General features: G+C 29.7%; 1 protein-coding gene across 8 annotated transcripts; it reads right to left on the minus strand.

Moving 5' to 3' along the window:
- Positions 1 to 9,317: 9,317 nt before the first annotated feature.
- Positions 9,318 to 17,609, minus strand: LOC101501865 (mediator of RNA polymerase II transcription subunit 8-like). Of its 8 annotated transcripts, none has more exons than XM_073365266.1 (13): positions 17,474 to 17,497; positions 17,247 to 17,372; positions 17,041 to 17,109; positions 13,288 to 13,767; positions 13,073 to 13,197; positions 12,806 to 12,989; positions 12,455 to 12,568; positions 12,299 to 12,363; positions 11,491 to 11,781; positions 10,961 to 11,167; positions 10,329 to 10,382; positions 9,831 to 9,891; positions 9,318 to 9,746 (listed from the first exon to the last, which is right to left on the minus strand). In XM_073365266.1, the coding sequence occupies exons 4-13, from the start codon at positions 13,706 to 13,708 to the stop codon at positions 9,550 to 9,552; spliced, it is 1,719 nt and encodes a 572-aa protein (XP_073221367.1). In that variant the 5' UTR covers positions 13,709 to 13,767; positions 17,041 to 17,109; positions 17,247 to 17,372; positions 17,474 to 17,497; the 3' UTR covers positions 9,318 to 9,549. The 8 variants fall into 8 exon arrangements, with proteins under 8 accessions (XP_073221367.1, XP_027187634.1, XP_012568292.1 ...); XM_027331833.2 differs by having other exon boundaries at positions 17,247 to 17,340; positions 17,474 to 17,491; XM_012712838.3 differs by lacking the exons at positions 17,247 to 17,372; positions 17,474 to 17,497 and adding an exon at positions 17,517 to 17,609.
- Between the last annotated feature and the right edge of the window lie 1,047 nt (positions 17,610 to 18,656).

Genomic DNA, 18,656 nt, shown 5'->3' on the forward strand with positions numbered 1-18,656 from the left:
CACATTATGTCTCTTTTTATATATATATATATATATATATATATATATATATATATATATATATATTTGGATTATAAGCACACATATGAGCTATAGTCCATATTTTAATATTGATTTTGATTATATTTTAAGGTTTAAATATTTGATTCATCTATAATATTTGTGTTTTTTTTATTTATTTTCGTTCTTGTAAGTTTTTTTTTTTCAATTTAAACATGTAAGTTTAATTTATTTTTAAAATCATCTATGTCGTTAGTTGCGATTAAAAAAAAGCTTATGTGGTAGTTTGACATAACAGACGAATAAATTAAATAATTAAAAAAAGAAAATTAAGTAACTTAATTGATTAAAAAATAAATTAAGAAAAAAAAAATGAAGGAAAGTTGAAGGTGTTATCTCCATCTAAAATCAAAAATAGGTTTGTAGATTATGGTTCTCTCCTCATTTATCTATCATCGTATCACCATTACCATATCACTAACATCGCATCACCATCTTCGAATCACCGTCATCACATCAACATCATTGAATTACCATCTTCGAATCACCATTGTTGCATCACCATCATCTTTAAATCTTCATTTGTTTCTTTTTCGTTCAACTATGACGTCATCTTCTTCTCCAACAAACTCAACTTGCTTTTGATTGCATGAATGTGGTGTAGGAAAGCAATATGTATATCTATATCTAACACTAATGAAAATCCTAAACTGAAATTTTGGAGATATCTTCATTGGGATGTAAGTAATTTTTTTTTAAATATGTTATTTTTATGTTTATTCTTTGTGGTTATAGTTTAAATCTATTAAGTTTAATATTTAATTTTTGTTTGTAGACCCCTTATAGTTGTCTATTTTTTATTTATATTTTAAAACGAAAGAAATATGTATTTGCTTATTATGTCACAAATCGTCAACTACCCTGATTCAAATTGTAGTTTTTGAACATAATCTAGTTGAAGAGTTGAGGGAGCACTTAGAAGAACAATACACTAATCACTAACGTCATTAAAAGATCAAGACAAACATGTACACTCAAAATGTTAAAGTATTGAATGAGTCCCATTTCATATATATATATATATATTAAATCCATATCTTAATATTGATTTTGATTGATCATTGTGAATGTGCGCTTTTCTTATTTTCTTTTTTTGTAAGTTTTTTTTCTTTTCAATTTAAACATGTAAGTTCAATTTAGTTTTAAAATCATCTATACAGTTAGTTGCGATTAAAAAAAAACTTATGTGGCAGTTTGATATGGCAGGAGACTAAATTAAATAATTAAAAAAAAAAAGAAATGAAGGAAAATTGAAGATGTTATCTCCATTCAAAATCAGAAATATATTTGAAGAATAGATTTCTCTTCTCATTTCTCTATCATCACATCACAATTACCAGATCACTAACATTGCATCACCATCTTCGAATCATCATCGAATCACCATTGTCGCATCACCATCATCTTCAAATCTTCATTTGTTTCTTCTTCATTCAACTATGACATCATCTTCGTCTACAACAAACTCAATTCATTTTGAATTGCATGAATGTGGTGTAGGAAAACAATATGTATATTCATATCTAACACTAATGAAAATCCTAAACATCAACTTTGGAGATATCTTCATTGAGATGTGTGTAATTTTTCTTAAATATGTTATTTTTATGTTTATTCTTTGTGGTTATAGTTTACATCTACTAAGTTTAAAGTTTAAATATTTTGTTTGTAGACCCTTATAGTTGTCAATTTTTTGTTGGTAATGCGACGATGGTGATCTGATAATGGTGATAGGATGGAAAGACTAAATCTCCAAACTTATTTTTGATTTTGGATAGAAGGACTAAAACATAACAACTTCAACTTAATTCTTTTCCTTCATTTCTTTTTTCTATTTTTTTTAATCAATTTTAATTTTTTTATTATTTAATTTATTCCTTTGTCAGGTCACTCATCCGTTTACTACATAAACTTTTTTTTTTAACAACTAACAGTATGAAGAGTTTTTGATACATATATCCCTCTTTTGAATTTTTAATCCCAAAATGCCCTAGTTTGAAAAAAATATGCATAAATGTTCTACTTTTTTGTCCCTCATCGCAACCTGGGGATGCAACTTCCTGAAGGATTTTTGTTTCATTTTAACAGATGGTCGATGCGACCTTGTACTGTGACAATTTTTTTTTTTGCCATTTAAAAAATATTTGTATTTATTATTAATTATTTTTATTATTTGAATAATTTAAAAATTTTAAAAATCAAAATACTATTATGAAAAATAATAATAATAAATTTAATAATATTATAAATTTTTATAATAATAATTTTAATAATAGTAATAACAATAATAAGATATATTAATAAATAATAATAATAATAATAATAATTTTAATAATATTAATACATCAATATCCAACCTATTTTATCGACAAAATATCATGAACATGTTATTTATTTTGACAGGTAAACTTTGAACACTATCTTTCTTTGAAGAGAAACATGAATTTTGATACTTGTTTTATGAGATGATGTTTTTGTGGTGTAATTGTCGGATTCCTTTTGTTCCATGTAGAGTTAAAGGAATCAAAGAATCTAGGATTAGATTTTAGGTCCCAATTAGTGTTTCAACAAAGATAGAAATATAGAAAACTAGTAAGCAGCATTTGATTTTTAAGATTAAGATAGGAACACCTATCAAAATGGCACTAATAGAATACGTGTATGTTCAAGACACTTGAAAAGGTAATAATTTCTTAGATTATCCATACAAAAGAATTGCAACCCCAAATTTAATGAAGGAAACATCACCACCACATGCAGTTTAGTGCTTGTCTTCACGTTACTAAGCACTAATTCAATCAATTGGTAGGGTCATTTATATCTTACTTAATATAATCCATCATAGTAATTTGTAAAGCTGTATTCCATTAAGGAATTGAACTAAAACATGCATAATATGATTCTATGAACAAACAAATCTATAGAGAAGAACAACAACTCTCATCTAAATAACAATAAATAAATAAACTAAAAGGCTGCACAAAATAAAAAATAAATAAAGTGGAAGAGCTATTTGTCCAAACATAGGAAGGTAAAAAAGATATTGAAGTCTTACCAAACTATTTTCAAGAGAATATAATCCGATCCACCTAATGTTCAACACATTAAACCTTACCTGATAAGATATCATCATTTGTCGAAGTCTAGATCATCAACACAATCAAATGCCAAATCAAGGTTAAGCAATTATGAGATTATTGTCCAACTTCAAAGGAGCGAAAAATCGAAAATATAGAGAAAATAAGGGTTTCTTTGATTTACGTCTAAAAAACTCTATTTTAATATTTTAAAGACTAAAAAATTTGTTTAAAGTACTTATTTTTAAAATATTTTTTGTAAAACTATTTTAATATTATATTTTTCAAAATTAAAAAAAACAAAACAGATAGACGGTGTTTTACTTTGAATTTTTATTTTTTTTAACTTTATAGTCAAAAACTGTTTTAAAAATTGGAATTTTTAAATAGATTTATTTTGTAATTTTCTTTTTAAAAACAATTTTCTTAAAAATTTGTTTATAAAATAATTTTCAAAAATTAAAAAGTAAAACACAATCAAACAAACCTCAATTAACTAATAATGATACTTTTGGTTCCATATTAGAATCTGTTATAATTTATTTTGACTGATAAATTAGTAGCTCAATTAGTTTGAATTAAATATTGAAACAGTTTGAGTATGAAATAATTGTAATTTCAACTTCGATAAAAGAGGAAATACTATAATATGTTAACATAGTAACTTTGTGTTTAAAAAAAAAAGTTATTTTGAGCACGGCGAAATGTGATTTTAGTAAAAAAAATTGAACTCAATTTACATACTATGATTTTGTTATGCATTTTTATTTCAATTAATAAACATAAAAGAATATAAGTATAATATTTTCTTTTGTACTCCCTTCATTCCTTGTTGTAAATAAAAAAAATTCCAACATTTTTTTCTTCTTATTATTAGTATTTCTATAATATCTTTCAATAAATGTTGTTTAACTTTTCAATATCACTATTTCATTTAATTGAAACAATAGTAGTTGAAAGAATAATATATTTGATAAAACAATTAGTTCAGATACATTAACTTTTTAATTAGTATTTTTATTTATATTTTATTTTGAGAGAAGAAAATATCAGTTGCCTAATTCAAGTAATAGAACGATTGCCTAGTTTTAGAAAGAGTTAGTTAATCGAAAGGTCACAAAAAAATTAATATTCATTACGAGCATTTTTGTAAATGTCTGTATTTTTTTATTAAAGTTAATTGTAATTTTGATTTCTCTAAATTTGACTGACTCATGAAATTGATCCCTCTATCTTAATAGGCGATAATTTTAGTTCCTCATTTATATTTTAAACATTGTGAGATATAATTTTATAATATAAAATCATCTAAAAACATTAATTATTTATATGTCATTAATTAAAAATAGAGAGACGAAAATTGTAATTGAATTTTTTATTAAATAAAGAAATTTATTGACTTAAACTAACTTTTTTAATACATGAGCAATTAATTAAAAATGTTCATAATAAAAATAAAAATAAAAAGAGGGAGTAACTTTTAAAAAATAGAATCAGTATTTCAGAAATTTTGAGAATATCAAGACACTCTTTTTATTGTTTTTAAAAAGGCATCCGTTCTCCTTCATTAGCGTTTTATCTTCTTCTCTATCGTAATTATCTGCAATATGAATCTTCCCTTTCTTTTTTGTTAGATAAAATAAACACACAATAGTTTGAAAGAATAGAAACTAAATATAGTTTTTGAAAGTAGACTGGTTTGAGTTAATCCTCAAATTGTTTCTAAAATTGTAGTGATCAAATATTTATCCCATTGAATTTTAAAAATAAACAAATAATATTATGAAATTAAAAGACGTCGTATAATACCATCATTTTATTAGTTTTTTCCGTTAATGAAATTGATGTAGACATTAATCGATTACTTGACGAACTTAGCTGTTAGTCAAGTCATTGTCACATAAGAGATGTGCTAATTTTGTCAATTTTGAAAATGCAAGTGACTAATTTGTCTGATTTTAAAAATAAAATTGGAACTCAATTTGAAACAAAAACTGAAACTTTGTCGTCATTGCAACCATATTATCTTCACTATATAATTCATTTTTGTTCTTTTTCCATGATTTCATATATTCTTCTTTTTAAGAACTTTCATTTATATAATTTATTCTTCTTAGTGTTTAAATCCTAAAAAATGAAAGAATCAAAAATCACTTATTTTCTTCCTTTATGGGTGAAATAGGTCTCTAGATGGATGTGGTGTGTGTCATCTCATGGATGGTGACCTTATACTAAAGTCATCATGGTATATAATTGAATTTGTAAGTCCATATATTTTAACTTGTAAAAAATAAGAATCAACTCCTAAAATTGCTCATTTACTAGCAATTTGGTCCCGAAGTCATATTAAAAATTGCAATGCAATACTTGAATTATCATTCCTTTTTTTCTAGTTACTAATTCATTTCCTTGGACATGTATCTCTTGGAACAACACCTAATTTTCATGAGTGGTCCAGATTATGAAAGCGGTATTTCAGTTTGCCTTTCTCCCTCTTGTGCCTCAGTTTAGAGGAGAAAATTAGATGAATTGGAGAGATCAAGGAGCAAGCTTTGAGACAAGAGTAGGAAAAAATGATATAGAAAATGGAGAGAAAAAAATGGAGAAATGAAAAATGGAGAAATTATCTTTAGCAAGGGGCGTGCAAATAATTATTTTTCCAAGTTTTTTTTAGTTGCATCACAATGACAATTTGAGATCGAGTTAACATTTCATCTGTATAGAAAGGAGGATAAGTAGTTTTTTTTTTCTTTCATTTTCTACTATTCAAACACCATGAAAGAGGAAGAATAATGGATTATATAAATAAAGAAAAAGATATGAAATCATGGAAGAAGAGCAAAAATGAATTATATAATTTTTTATGTTACCATTGCAATGATGACAAATTATCAGTTTTTTTAAAAAAAATTGACTTTCAATTTCATTTTCAAAATTAGACAAATTAGTTTATCGTATTTTAAAATTAAACAAATTAGTCTCTCTTTTATGCGACAATGATTTGACTAACATATCTAGACTAATCACATAAGTAACTAATTTTCATGTCAACTTCAAAACAAACTAATAAAGAGACTATATTGCTCAACGGATTTGAATTTCAAGATATTATTTATCTTATTTATTTTTAAAATTTAGAGAATAAACATTATACCCTACAATTTCAGATGACACATTGGTGATTTATTCAAAGAGGTTAGCTTGGTTTCTACTATTTGTCAAATTAATTTTACCTCTAAACTTCAATTTGACTAGAAACAATAAAAACGTGTCTAAGTCAAATGATTTTGAGCACTACATTCAAAACTCAATTATTGGTCTGCAAAACACTGTCATTTAATGCCAAGGATTCTCATCTGGACTTTTAAGCATGTTTAACATTACATCCCCGTGATTCAAAATTTAGAAAAATCACCCCAATTTCATTTTAAGCTGATCAATTAGAAGATCTACATTTCCCCATACACTATATTATTCTCTTTCTAAAAACAAGTAAAAGTAAAAATGATATTAAAAAATTAATATATTTAATTTTAAATTAAATTCTAACACATTATTTTTTCAATTACTATTTTTATTTATATTTTATTATAAAAGAAATACAATATATATCCTGATTAATAGATTTAATTACCCCAATTCAATGTAAGACACCACATTAACCAATAATTAAAGTAGAGTATAGTATATGAATGGTTTTGGCGGGTCCAGGAATCGCAAGAAGAGGGAAGGGTGGATTCTTTCTCTGCAAGCATCTGCTGGTAGCAATTAGCATGCATACTTGACTCACATTGAAAGAAAGGAATATTACTTTTTACACCTACATGTGGTAGCATCAATGGTTTCTAAATTAAACTATACCTTTCTGCAACCTTCTATTTGGTAAAATTAAATTGATAGCTTATAGCTTATACGCATATAAATACATATGATTGAAAGAGCATGGTATCGGCCATTCTCTTCAAAATTTATCACATGTTTTCATAATTAATTTATAGCATTTTTTTATATGTTATTGAGTTTTTATAATTTACAAAATAATTTTATTTACTTTAATTATCTTAATTGATTTTTTAAAAAAATTAATTAAAAAAAGAGGACTATTAAAAAAAGAGGACTATTAAAAAAGAGAGTAATTAGAAGTCCTTCCTCTTTACCAGCTGATGTACTTGAAGCTCTTTTTGTTGTGCTTTAATATATTCTACAAAAGCTAAAGGAGATTCCATGATCATATATGCTATTGCTATAAAGCCAAAGGGACCCGGATAATATTTTTTATTTAAGATTAGTAGGAGAAGGTGAAGTGAAAAAACAAAGGTAATTTAAGCAAAGTTGTTTCATCAATTATTACTCTCTTCCAAAGGGAAAATCTCACAAATCCAAAAGCGGTTGAAAGTTGGGATGGGAAGAAATTATGTGGCCTAAGGAATCACAAAAAGAGAGAAGTAAAAGGAACTTGTCAACATCGCTGATCTGACCATAGAATAATTGAAATTTAATTTACTTAAAGAAAAAAATGTTTATGTCAAACTTGGTCACTTATTAGAGAAAATGACGTGACCAATATGTCACTAGGTCAATTTTCAAGGGTAAGATAGAGAAGGCATGAAACATTGTTTTTGTAACTAAAACATATTGTTACATGACTTTAATTTATTGTACTCCCATATGCTTCATTTGTGAGCAAAACATAAATGTAAGTGTAAGACATACCCCGCATTATTAGGAAACATGAAAATTATATCCAGACCTATAAGGTTTCATAATTGTTAGGCTTCAATTGTTGAGGTCTTGAAAGGTACCTTAATACCATATCACGACACTCTTGCTGGAAGTCATTAAGAAGGGAACAGTTTTGAGGGACATATTGTAGTATTAACTAGTTAAATCAATATGTCATGTAATTATCAGTTATCACTCTCTTCTCTGTCATACAAGACTATGGAGACAATGCTTAAAATATTTTCAAGTTTTGCAAATACCTTAATTCTATGATGGTTTCAATATATAGACACTGTAGACTAAACCACATAATTAAAAAAAATAATTGTAATAATAAATTTGTTAAAAAATTAAATTAGTTTATTAGTTTACTTTTGAAAGAAGAGAATTATTTTATCTTTTTATTATAGAATTTATTTTATTATAGAATTTATTACATATCGCAGAAGAAAAAAATGTAATACTATTAGTAACATGTTAGTAAAGAAATAATTAATACAATTAAAAAATTTAAAAGAATCTTATAAAAAGAGATAAAAAAATTTATCAAGATAGTTTTATATTTAGAAAAGGATGTAATATTAATCGGGGTGAGTTTAGTTTTAGAGTTACGAAAATTAATTTTTGTTGAAAGTAATTTCAGTATTGATTTTGGTTAAAACTTATGAATACGAAGACAAATATAATGGTACATGTTTCCATATGTATTGATTAATAAATTACTATATTGTAATATATTTTAGTTATGTGTTAATGTATTGATATTTTTTATGAAAAAATGTTGCTATACATTTATTATGTGATAGTGTATCAATGTTTTTTTGTATTAATACTGTTTTTTTCGGACAAAAGAAGAAGAAAATTCAACATAATTACAAAATAATATTAATTATTGTACAAAACGATTTTTTTATGTAAAAAACCATATCAGCAAATACCCACTATTACATGCATATACTTAAAAAACCATTAAATATATCCGGACGAGTAGCAAATGACTATAATTTATGTGCGTGGATTCTTACAGACGGTACCCAGGCAGCTAGCTGGTAGGGTGTTGGGAAAAGTAACCACAATTACTTTTTGGAAGGATAATTGGTTGGGGGATCAAGATCAACTGCTGTGCGGTAGATTTCCTCACTTTGTACATGTTGTCAATTGATAAAGATGGAAAGGCTGCAGACATGAGATGTTGGAGGAAAAATGATTGGAATTGGAACCAGAATTGGAGTATTAGAACTCTCATGGGTTGATTCTGAGACAGAAGAGGAGCTGAAAAGTTTGCTAGCAAACGTATCACCGAAAGTTGGGATCCAAGACTCTGTATTTTGGACACCAGATTAAATTCTTAAATTTGTTATTGAACTTTCAAATATGTTTTATCTTTATAGCATATTTATAATTTATAAGCACATTTCTCTATTATTCATTAATTAGGTGATACTAGGATACAATTGGTTAATAAAATAGTAACAGTATGTTACAAAAGGATTTTGTTGGATTTCTAGATCGGTAAATAAGGATTCGATTATTTTCCAGTTCAGTTTGTTGTTACAAAATCTAAAAAGTTTGGCAAGCAAAAGATAAAAGATGGAAAAAATAATCGGTTTTCTTCAGTTTTTGTGAACCACGTTTCAAGAGCAACATGGTTTTGATTCATTCTAAACTGAACCAACCATGCCAAGTCCAATCACTGTTGATTTTGTTGTCTCTGTTGAGAGAAATTGGGATGATTCTGTTGAGTGTTTTGAAGTGTCATCATACCAGATTGTAGATTCTGAGCATTTGATGCCATGCCACCAAATGCACCTTGTGAACTTTGCTGTTGTTGCTGCTGCTGCTGTATCGACATCATACCACCAGGGTTGCCACCTCCCATGCTGAACACTGAAATGTAAACCCCCAGTGATGATTTCAGCAATAAGAAAAGTACAAGATAGAATAAATTACATTGAGGAATGAAGTTCATACTTTGATCATTCAACATTTGGGAAGCGTGATTTCGCTGAGGATTGTTGCCAGATAATCCAAACTGCGGAAATAAAAAATGTAGAGCAGGTTTGAATGTTATCCTTGTTGTATTATTGAAGGTTAAGCAAAAAGCATGCCGACACGACACAACTATTCATTCTATATTGATCATGAAAAACAATAAGTGCACGACAGAATAATAGTCTAGAAAACGACAGAACAACTCCTAAAGTAATCTATTAGTTTCAATTATAATTGTGCGATATACTGACCATCACAAATTACAATGTGGATGCATAAGTCAAACAAAAGAGTGACCAATCTCTACAAGGACTAAACCAAACAATGATGATAGATAGATTATTCACCATAAATTAAATTCCTGGACTTATCTTTTTATTTCTTTCTAATCCAACAAAATTTATACTCCAATATAACAAATGAGAACTAATGGCAAGACACTATATACACCACATGCAGAGAACATCAAGGACAAACCTGCATCCGTGGCAAAAGAGATTGTGAAGATATTCCAGCTGAAATGTTCGGAATCTGAGATTGTGAAGCAAAAATCATCATAGAAGTCATTGTTGAAGGAAAGAAAATTAAATGCATGGGAAGCACAGAGAAACACATGAACAACTCATTATCAAAGATTGAGAAAATAATATTTTCAACCAGCGTGAAAAATAGAGAAAGGCGAGAAATAACATCCCAAAATACATTCAAATCCAATAACACATTCCAATATTTGATCTCAAGAGCACTGCAACAATAATGTTTCAGAGAGCTCTATTTCCATTTAAATAAATAATAACTATTTTTCACCAAGTCAAGCACTAAGATTATGGCTAGATATATATTTTATGATTTGATCGGGCCAGCTGCAAATTTTGCATCAATTAAGTTAAATGTAATACCATTTTCAACAATATCATCTTCATCACAGCCCATTTCCCTTACCTAAGAAGACATCAAATCCCTCTACCTATTGAATGCTCCACCTATAAAAAAAAGAACATGCTTCCCTAGGTACTAATGGAAGTATTTGCCGAAATAAAGAGGCAATACGTGAGAAAAGCTTTTGTTGTTTTCTTATTGGATTAAATTATATGACATGTCTATCATACCATCTGGGTATTTGGTGTTGTTTGAGCAGCACTAAATAATGCATTGTTAGCAGCACCAGAAAACTGGCTTATACGAGTCATCTGATTTCCTTGATTGAGTTGGCTTTGACCAATGCCATGCTGCACATGTCCCGAAGTAAGCTGCCTACCCTGAAATTGCTGATGCCCAATTTGTTGAGAAAATTGCATTTGATGTTGTCCATGCAACTGTGGAGGAAAGAAAGCTTGTTAATGCCCAAAGAGAAAAGAGAAACATACTACCAACACGATTAATTTTAGTTTCTATTCCATTGCTAATATGTCCATGCATGTATTTGTGGTAGTTAAGCTTCGCAACGGTATACCCTTAAGTTATTATCTTTTTTTCTTTCGAACACTCAGAATTTACGAGTGTCCTTCTGAAGCAACAACCACATGACTTAAGGAAGTTAGAAAACATATATCTATCTATACTTTAACTAGTCCTTTAGGTCCTTTCAAGGATGTATTAACTCAATGCAGAATCCATATCCTGAAAAATGAAATTTTACCTGCCCCAGTCCCTGCATTGCAGATTGCCTAAACTGTTGCTGCTGAGCAAGAAGTTGCTGCTGCTGTTGAGGTAACTGCATCATTTTCTGCCGTTGCTGCTGCTGCACTGTTGGCTGTTGCTGCTGCTGTTGTGAGGTTTGCTGCTGAGGGGATGGTGTATTCATCATATTCGTAGAAGACCTAGGTGAATTGGCATATGGAATTGGTGAAGCTGCTGTATTGTCAAAAGTGGCGCTGGTTGCAACATTAGGAGATGCAGCCGATCTTCCCAAAAGTTGTGATCCTGAGGTCTACGTTAGCAATATTAGGTGAGAAAATTTAAAAAAAAAATACAACTAGAAGAATCTATGTAAATTCAAAATTTCAAACCACCAAATAAAGTAACTAGTTCTCATTTCATAGGTTAAGTTTAACAGTATCGCAATGAAGAAAGTACGCAAGATATAAATATCAAATAGGCAAGGACAAATAAGGCTAGATGAGGAATCAGCCCAAATCAACCATGCGGCGTCGCTAAAAGTAGCTCTGAAATTTAACAAATTCTAATGTCCTTCAACGGTTCAACCTAATAGGATGAGCTGGGTTCTCAAATATAAAAGTAAAATATGAAACTATAGCACTGGAATATTTCACATCATGAAACTGCATATGGAAAGCTTGAATGCATACGATGATAAACCAAGAAAATAAAAAATCATAAGTAATCACAATTCACAAATACCCTTGTTTACAGAAGAAAAAAATAAAGGAGTGAAGATAGTCAAATATCCATTTATAAAAAACCTTTGGAAATGTGAATGACCTGACCTGTAACAACGAATTCTGGCCTCCCATGCTATTTGATGACAGTGGGGTATTCTTCATATACGCATCTGAAAGTAATATTTATAAATGCCAGTTAAAGTCAAAATTACAAAAACCCACAATATTATAGAGATGGAAAGTTAATGAAGAGGGATTAACTATTGCTAGACCCTTCAGGAAAAGATTGTGCACCCTCATTGACAGTAAACACATCTGCCAAATGCATTGGAAGTGAAGCAGTTATATGCCTTTGGTCTCCAGGTATCCGTAATCCTGCATGAAGTTCCATTATAATCAAATGATCATCGTAAAATATATGCACTTGGAGAGTGATTGATAAGAAAGTTTATTAAGTTTCAACAAACAAAAGCTTTCACTAAATTGTGTACAAAAGTACAATAGCAAAAACATCCCCAGTGAAGCAACTTTAGAAGTCAATATCTATGTACAACAAGAGTGCCCATTGGTTGTGAAAATCTTATAATACAAGGCAGCAGGTAAAATCCTTACCCTCACCAACATTGACGGCGGCCCGGAGTAGATTTTCCTGTTCTTGAATTTTGGCAGCCTGGCCCTTGTCGAGAGCTGGGGCAATGGCAGGGCCTTGACGAGTTCCAAAGCAATAAGCTTTACGAGTGTCAGCCAATACTTTTTCAGCACCTTCACAGGCTCCGGCAATCATATCAAGTCTAGCCTGCAAAAGGGAATGAAGAATGAACATGAAAGAGGGAAGGTAGGTGTGAAGTGGAAAGTGGAAAGTGGAAAGTGGAAAAAGACCTTCAATTTGTCAATTTGAGTGGCAATTGGGAGGTTCTGCATCCCCTGAAGCAATTGATCTCTTTTGGAGGTGTCCTCCGTCTCCATTTCAGGGAGTAGTTTTGTAGAAAGCATAACAGGTAGTACTGATAAAACATTGTAACTGTGATTTGAAATGTGAATGAATGAAAGCATATAGTATAGCACATATGAGATATAATAGATGATACTCATACTTGTAGCATTGTCAGCATTGACATTCTTGGGATAGACTAGGAATGGCTTGGAGACCTTCTTGATATCGTCAACGATGTTGAAGAGCTCGAGGTTGACCATAGAATACTGACCCAAAATATCTTGCCATTTGGGAGTTGTATTGGTGCGAGCATAGGCATCGAAATCTTCCAGAATCCTCGAAATGGCTTTGAACAGGCTGATAGCCCGCATCTTTACTTGTTCTAGGTTTAGCTGCTGCTGCACTGCCTGGTTCAATCTCTCCTGCTGTTGCTGCACCAACTCACCCTCCATTCTTCTCCCCTTTTTTGTCTCCCCTTTCCTCCCACACTGTCCCAATCCCCACAATTGTTCTTCTCTCTCCACCCTCCTGAGTTTGACCACAAATAAATAATCAGTAATGAAGAATAAAATGTTAATCATGTGGATCAGATGCAAATACTGAAGTAGCCATGGTTGCAATTGCCACGATTATCCTATCCCTAAAACAAAAATCCCACAAAAAACATTTAGTTAGAAAAAGAATTAATAACAGAAAAATATGATACGGCTTCCCAACATAATCCAACTTCACATTCAAATCCTTCATTTTTCAATCAATCCTAGATCAAATCAAATGAAATGAACCAAAATGGGTTCATTTTACTTTTTCCCTTTTATCTGGCAATGGAATTGAAGCTTTGAAGATCGATTAATCAATTAAAAAATCAGAAACAATGATCAAATCAATTGAAGTGAATGAAACAAAAATCAAATGGAGGAACCTGAAGACAAACTGAAACCCTAAAACTCTATTGAGCAGAAAAAACAACAGATAAATCTAGCAATTAAGTTATCTATAGTCTTATATTATCATACAATAATGTTATCTCTTTCCTCTATTTTTGTAGTGTCCAACAACTACTGAACCAAATAAAGAAAGAGCAAGAACTAATAGTAGCTTCCAATTTTTTAATGCATTAATCATTCTTATGAAACAAATAGTGTTCTGAATGCATTGATCCTATGATGGAAAACGCTTGGACATTCAACCTATATAAGTACGAGTTCAAGTGCTATTTGTATAGAGGTTGTTATGCCTAGTTGCCTCCTTATGCTTGTTAAGTGTGTATATGAATTATGAACATCGCATAAAAGAATGCATAAGAATGAACTTACGGCTATTTCTTACTAAATAACAAATTGAGGCTTAATGGAATGAAAATGTACTCGTGCATTGCTTGGATTTTAAGCATGTTAAAAACAAACTTGCATATTAAAGTAAATAATACCTAGAATCAAATTATGAAGTATTTTATATCTCGAACTTTCCTAATAAAATGATGGAGTAAACTACTATTTTGGGTATAGAAATTGTAATCGTCAGTCCATTTGGGACCTCAAATTTACAAATTATAAAGTTGCTCCTTCAAATTGCCTAAACTAAGTCAAAAATAATGCTCCCTGATCTTTGTAACCTGTAGGCAAAAAGCTCCCTAAAAATGTTGACAGAGGGAGCATTTTGACTGGTTTAAACAATTTGAGGGAGCATTTTGATATTTAGTAAATTGGAGGTCCCAAATTGACCGACTCTTACAATTTCAAAACCCAAAACGGTGGTTTACTCTAAAAATAATGATAATTTTGCTTTTTTATTTTTGTTTTTTGAACTAGCCAAATATTTGTAAAGTAATACACATACACATTCACTTGTTTAATAATCCACAAATGAAAAAGGAACAGTTCAAACTTATAATTTAGCAAACATACAATTTTATGAAATTGCTTCAAGGAAAACCAGTAGCAGATAAATTATAGTTCATAAACAAAAGTTATGCAGTTCCGATTGCAATGATTAAACAAAGGGTAAACCAGCAGCAGAAAACCTTTTGAATGAAATAAGTCTAAAAGTCGTTATAGATTTAGCATTAGCAAACTATGAAGATCTCAACTGAAACAGGAAGTTCTGAAAATGACGAAAAATAGACGAAATGGAGCATGAGACAAACAAAAGGAAGAGACGAAGAAAGAGAGTCGGAGCACACAGCGCGCAGAATCGTTGTTTAAGGGTTTGAACTCATTTGGGACTCGAATTGGGTTGCTTTTAGGATTCGGGCGGTTGTTGATACGGCAGAGGATCGGTGGACCACTTCAGAGAGAGGATCCACGACAGCTGAAGGGAGATTGAAGAGAAGAAGAAATTTTAGTACTCACTTTCACTTTTTTTACTGATTTTTGGTTTTTAATTTATAAACTAAATTGATGAATTGAAATTATATTTTTGAACTAAATTAATTATTCAATTAAAATTTATGTATATTCTTCTAAATTATGTGGATTTCATAATGAATTTTATGAGATTCATGTAAATTTTAATCAATCAATTAAAGTATATTAAAAAATATGTTGTTAATATTATTCTTATATTTAATGATTAAAATAATTAACTAAAAACATATTAAAAAAATGTAAATATTATTCTTACATTGTGAATCACAAATACCGACAAGGGCACCAGACAAGACACGAACATAACGACCCCGATAATCGTTTGAGAAAATAAATTAATTAAATGTAATGAATGTGTCAGTGTCGTGTTGGTGCCAAACACCTACAACACTAACATGAGAGAGTAAATTTCTTGGTTTTCTACACACCTATAGTCCTTTTCATCATGAGAATAAGATCTAGAGTCCAAGAACATATGATGAGTAGTGAAATCATGTTGAGTATGAAAATCAGAATCAAGGGTTTTGGTAAGATTGTGAAAAAGGTTGTAACTCATAGCAATATTTGAAGATGAAGACAATGGACAAAAAGCAAAAGAAGAAGAAGAAGGTGGAGTTAAGGTACAACTATTGTTGTTGTTCAAGAAAAGGTTTCTGTTATAAAAAGATTGTAGTGTCTTTGTTTGATTTTGAGTTGTTATTGTTGTTGTTGAAGAAGAAGAAACACATTCCACATACTTTCTTGAACGGTTTCTACCTCTGTGCATGTGTCTTTCACAGTATTTAGAATCTGGCTATTCTTCCTTTGAACATCTCCATTTCTTTCCATCTGTTCTTCTGCACCTTCCTGGCTATGGGTCTACTTCTCTGTCAAACCCCATTTCAAAACATCCCCACCCAACTGTACTCACAACAAATTGTATTTTATGCAGTTACAAATTATGCAGACTTATTCTTAGAGTTATAATAACATAACGGAAAACTTGTTCCAAGTGTCACATAATTGTCACTCTTTAGGTTATCACTAGGACATAAGCCTTATAAGTCGTGTTCAGAACATCGTGACACATCTGGACTGATAAAGAGAGTGAAGAAATTACCATAAACATCCAAACTATAGATCTAATATCACTCCAAAACTACACATTCATACTAATAATAACAACAATTCAGATCAATTAGCCAACAATGAATGTCAATTTCAAGTGTGTACAATTAAAGGAACTATTAATCTCACTACTGCACATTATTAATTAAGAAGGCAGGAAAATTCCTTACCCTTCATGCAGGAAAAAATTTCCATAGTTCATCCTAATGTAAGGATAAAACACAACTAAACTAAAAGGCACAAAATCTACAAATTGAAAAAACTAACACAAGTTATTGAAATCCAAACGTTGATGTATCACTACAACACAAGTTTATTTATAGATTAGCAAATCACGACTACAACAAAATCAAAATTAAAGAAGAAAAATATTGCAATAATCATTCAACTGATAGAAAGTATGAATAAAAATTAGATGAGCGAGTAGAAGGAGCACCAACCTATGATCCAAGAGGTTTGAGAATTGGCTTATCTAAGAGACGCAACAACGATTGGAGAGATGCGAGAATCTACAATGAGGAAGAAAACAAGCCCTAATTAAAATTAAGATAAACATAAATTCAAATAAAAAATATCAAATATCAAATTGTAAACATACAATTGAAAGATCATAAAAATAGATTGCGGAAATTATGTCGACCATAACTTATAATATCTAAATCTGGTTGAAGAATCAAATTGATGGAAGGATTTGACAAAAATTATGTCGGTCGATTGAAGGATAAATGCGCAAATGAGAACTGCAATGTTCATGGATTGGAATATCAAAACCCTAAGTGAGAGATTGCAAAACAACAAAATTCAGCTCAAAAATCAGAGAATGGAACTTTCGGCAAAAACAATTTCAATTCAGAAAAGAAAAAATCCTTCAACCATTGTCGAGGTTCGAACGCAAGTGAGAAAGTTATTTGCTTACTACTGAGTGTGTCTGATTAGAAGATACTGAAAAAGCTTAATCACTTATTATGACACTAAAAGATTTACACAACATTGCTTAATTTAAAAAAATAAAAACTGTTTGATTATTTTTCTTTTGAGAACATTTTCCGTGTAAAAATATTCAAAATTTTGTGTGGTACATCAATATAATAAATAAAAAATGTCACCTATTATGCTCTAAGATAACCGTTTTTTTCCTCGTCCAAAACAGTGTTGCAGTGGCTAATAAATATTGTAGTGTCCATAGCTTGGGTTGGATTTTATATAAGGGGGACAAAATATATTATTAATTGAATTATATTCATAAATTGAATTAGATTATATTAATATTAAATTAATTAAATAATTTATAAATTAAATTATATATTTAAAATAAATTATTTCAAGAAAAATTAAATTTAAATATTTTTTCTAGAAAACTTTTAAAATTTATTTCTTTTGAAAAAAAATATAATTTGTTTTAAGAAAAAAATCGTAAATATCATTTTTGAAAACATTTCAAATTTTTTCAAAAGATAATCAATTTTTTTAAAAAAAAAAAACATTTTATATCTATATTTTTCACAAAAAAAAATTTAAATTCTTTTTTCAAAGAATTTGCTTGAAATCGATTTTAATTTAAAATTTATTTAAAATATTAAAGTTCGAAATCGATTAATTTCAGAAAGAAAATTTATCATCATAGGTTTCTGTGTGCATATCTGGGAAAAAGATGCTTATATCCCTTTTTTATTTTTTATTCTCCAAATGCCCTACTCTGAAACAATATTCCCTGAATGCCCTACTTTTTTGTTCCAACAGGAAGTCGTTCCTTGGGGAAGCGACCTCCTGAAGAGAAAATTTTTTTATGCTAATAGGGGGTCGTTTCCTGGGGAAGCGACCTCCCACTGGGTTGTTTTTTTTTTTTTTGTTATATTTTAAAGTTAGTTTATTATTAGAATTCCAACCCATAAAAAAAAAAAAACCAACCTAGTGGGAGGTCGCTTCCCCAGGAAACGACCCCCTATTAGCATAAAAAAATTTCATCTTCAGGAGGTCGCTTCCCCAGGGAACGACTTCCTGTTGGAACGAAAAAGTAGGGCATTCAGGGAATATTGTTTCAGAGTAGGGCATTTGG

This window comes from Cicer arietinum, chromosome 2 (genome assembly GCF_000331145.2).
Source record: "Cicer arietinum cultivar CDC Frontier isolate Library 1 chromosome 2, Cicar.CDCFrontier_v2.0, whole genome shotgun sequence".
NCBI lineage: Eukaryota > Viridiplantae > Streptophyta > Magnoliopsida > Fabales > Fabaceae > Cicer > Cicer arietinum.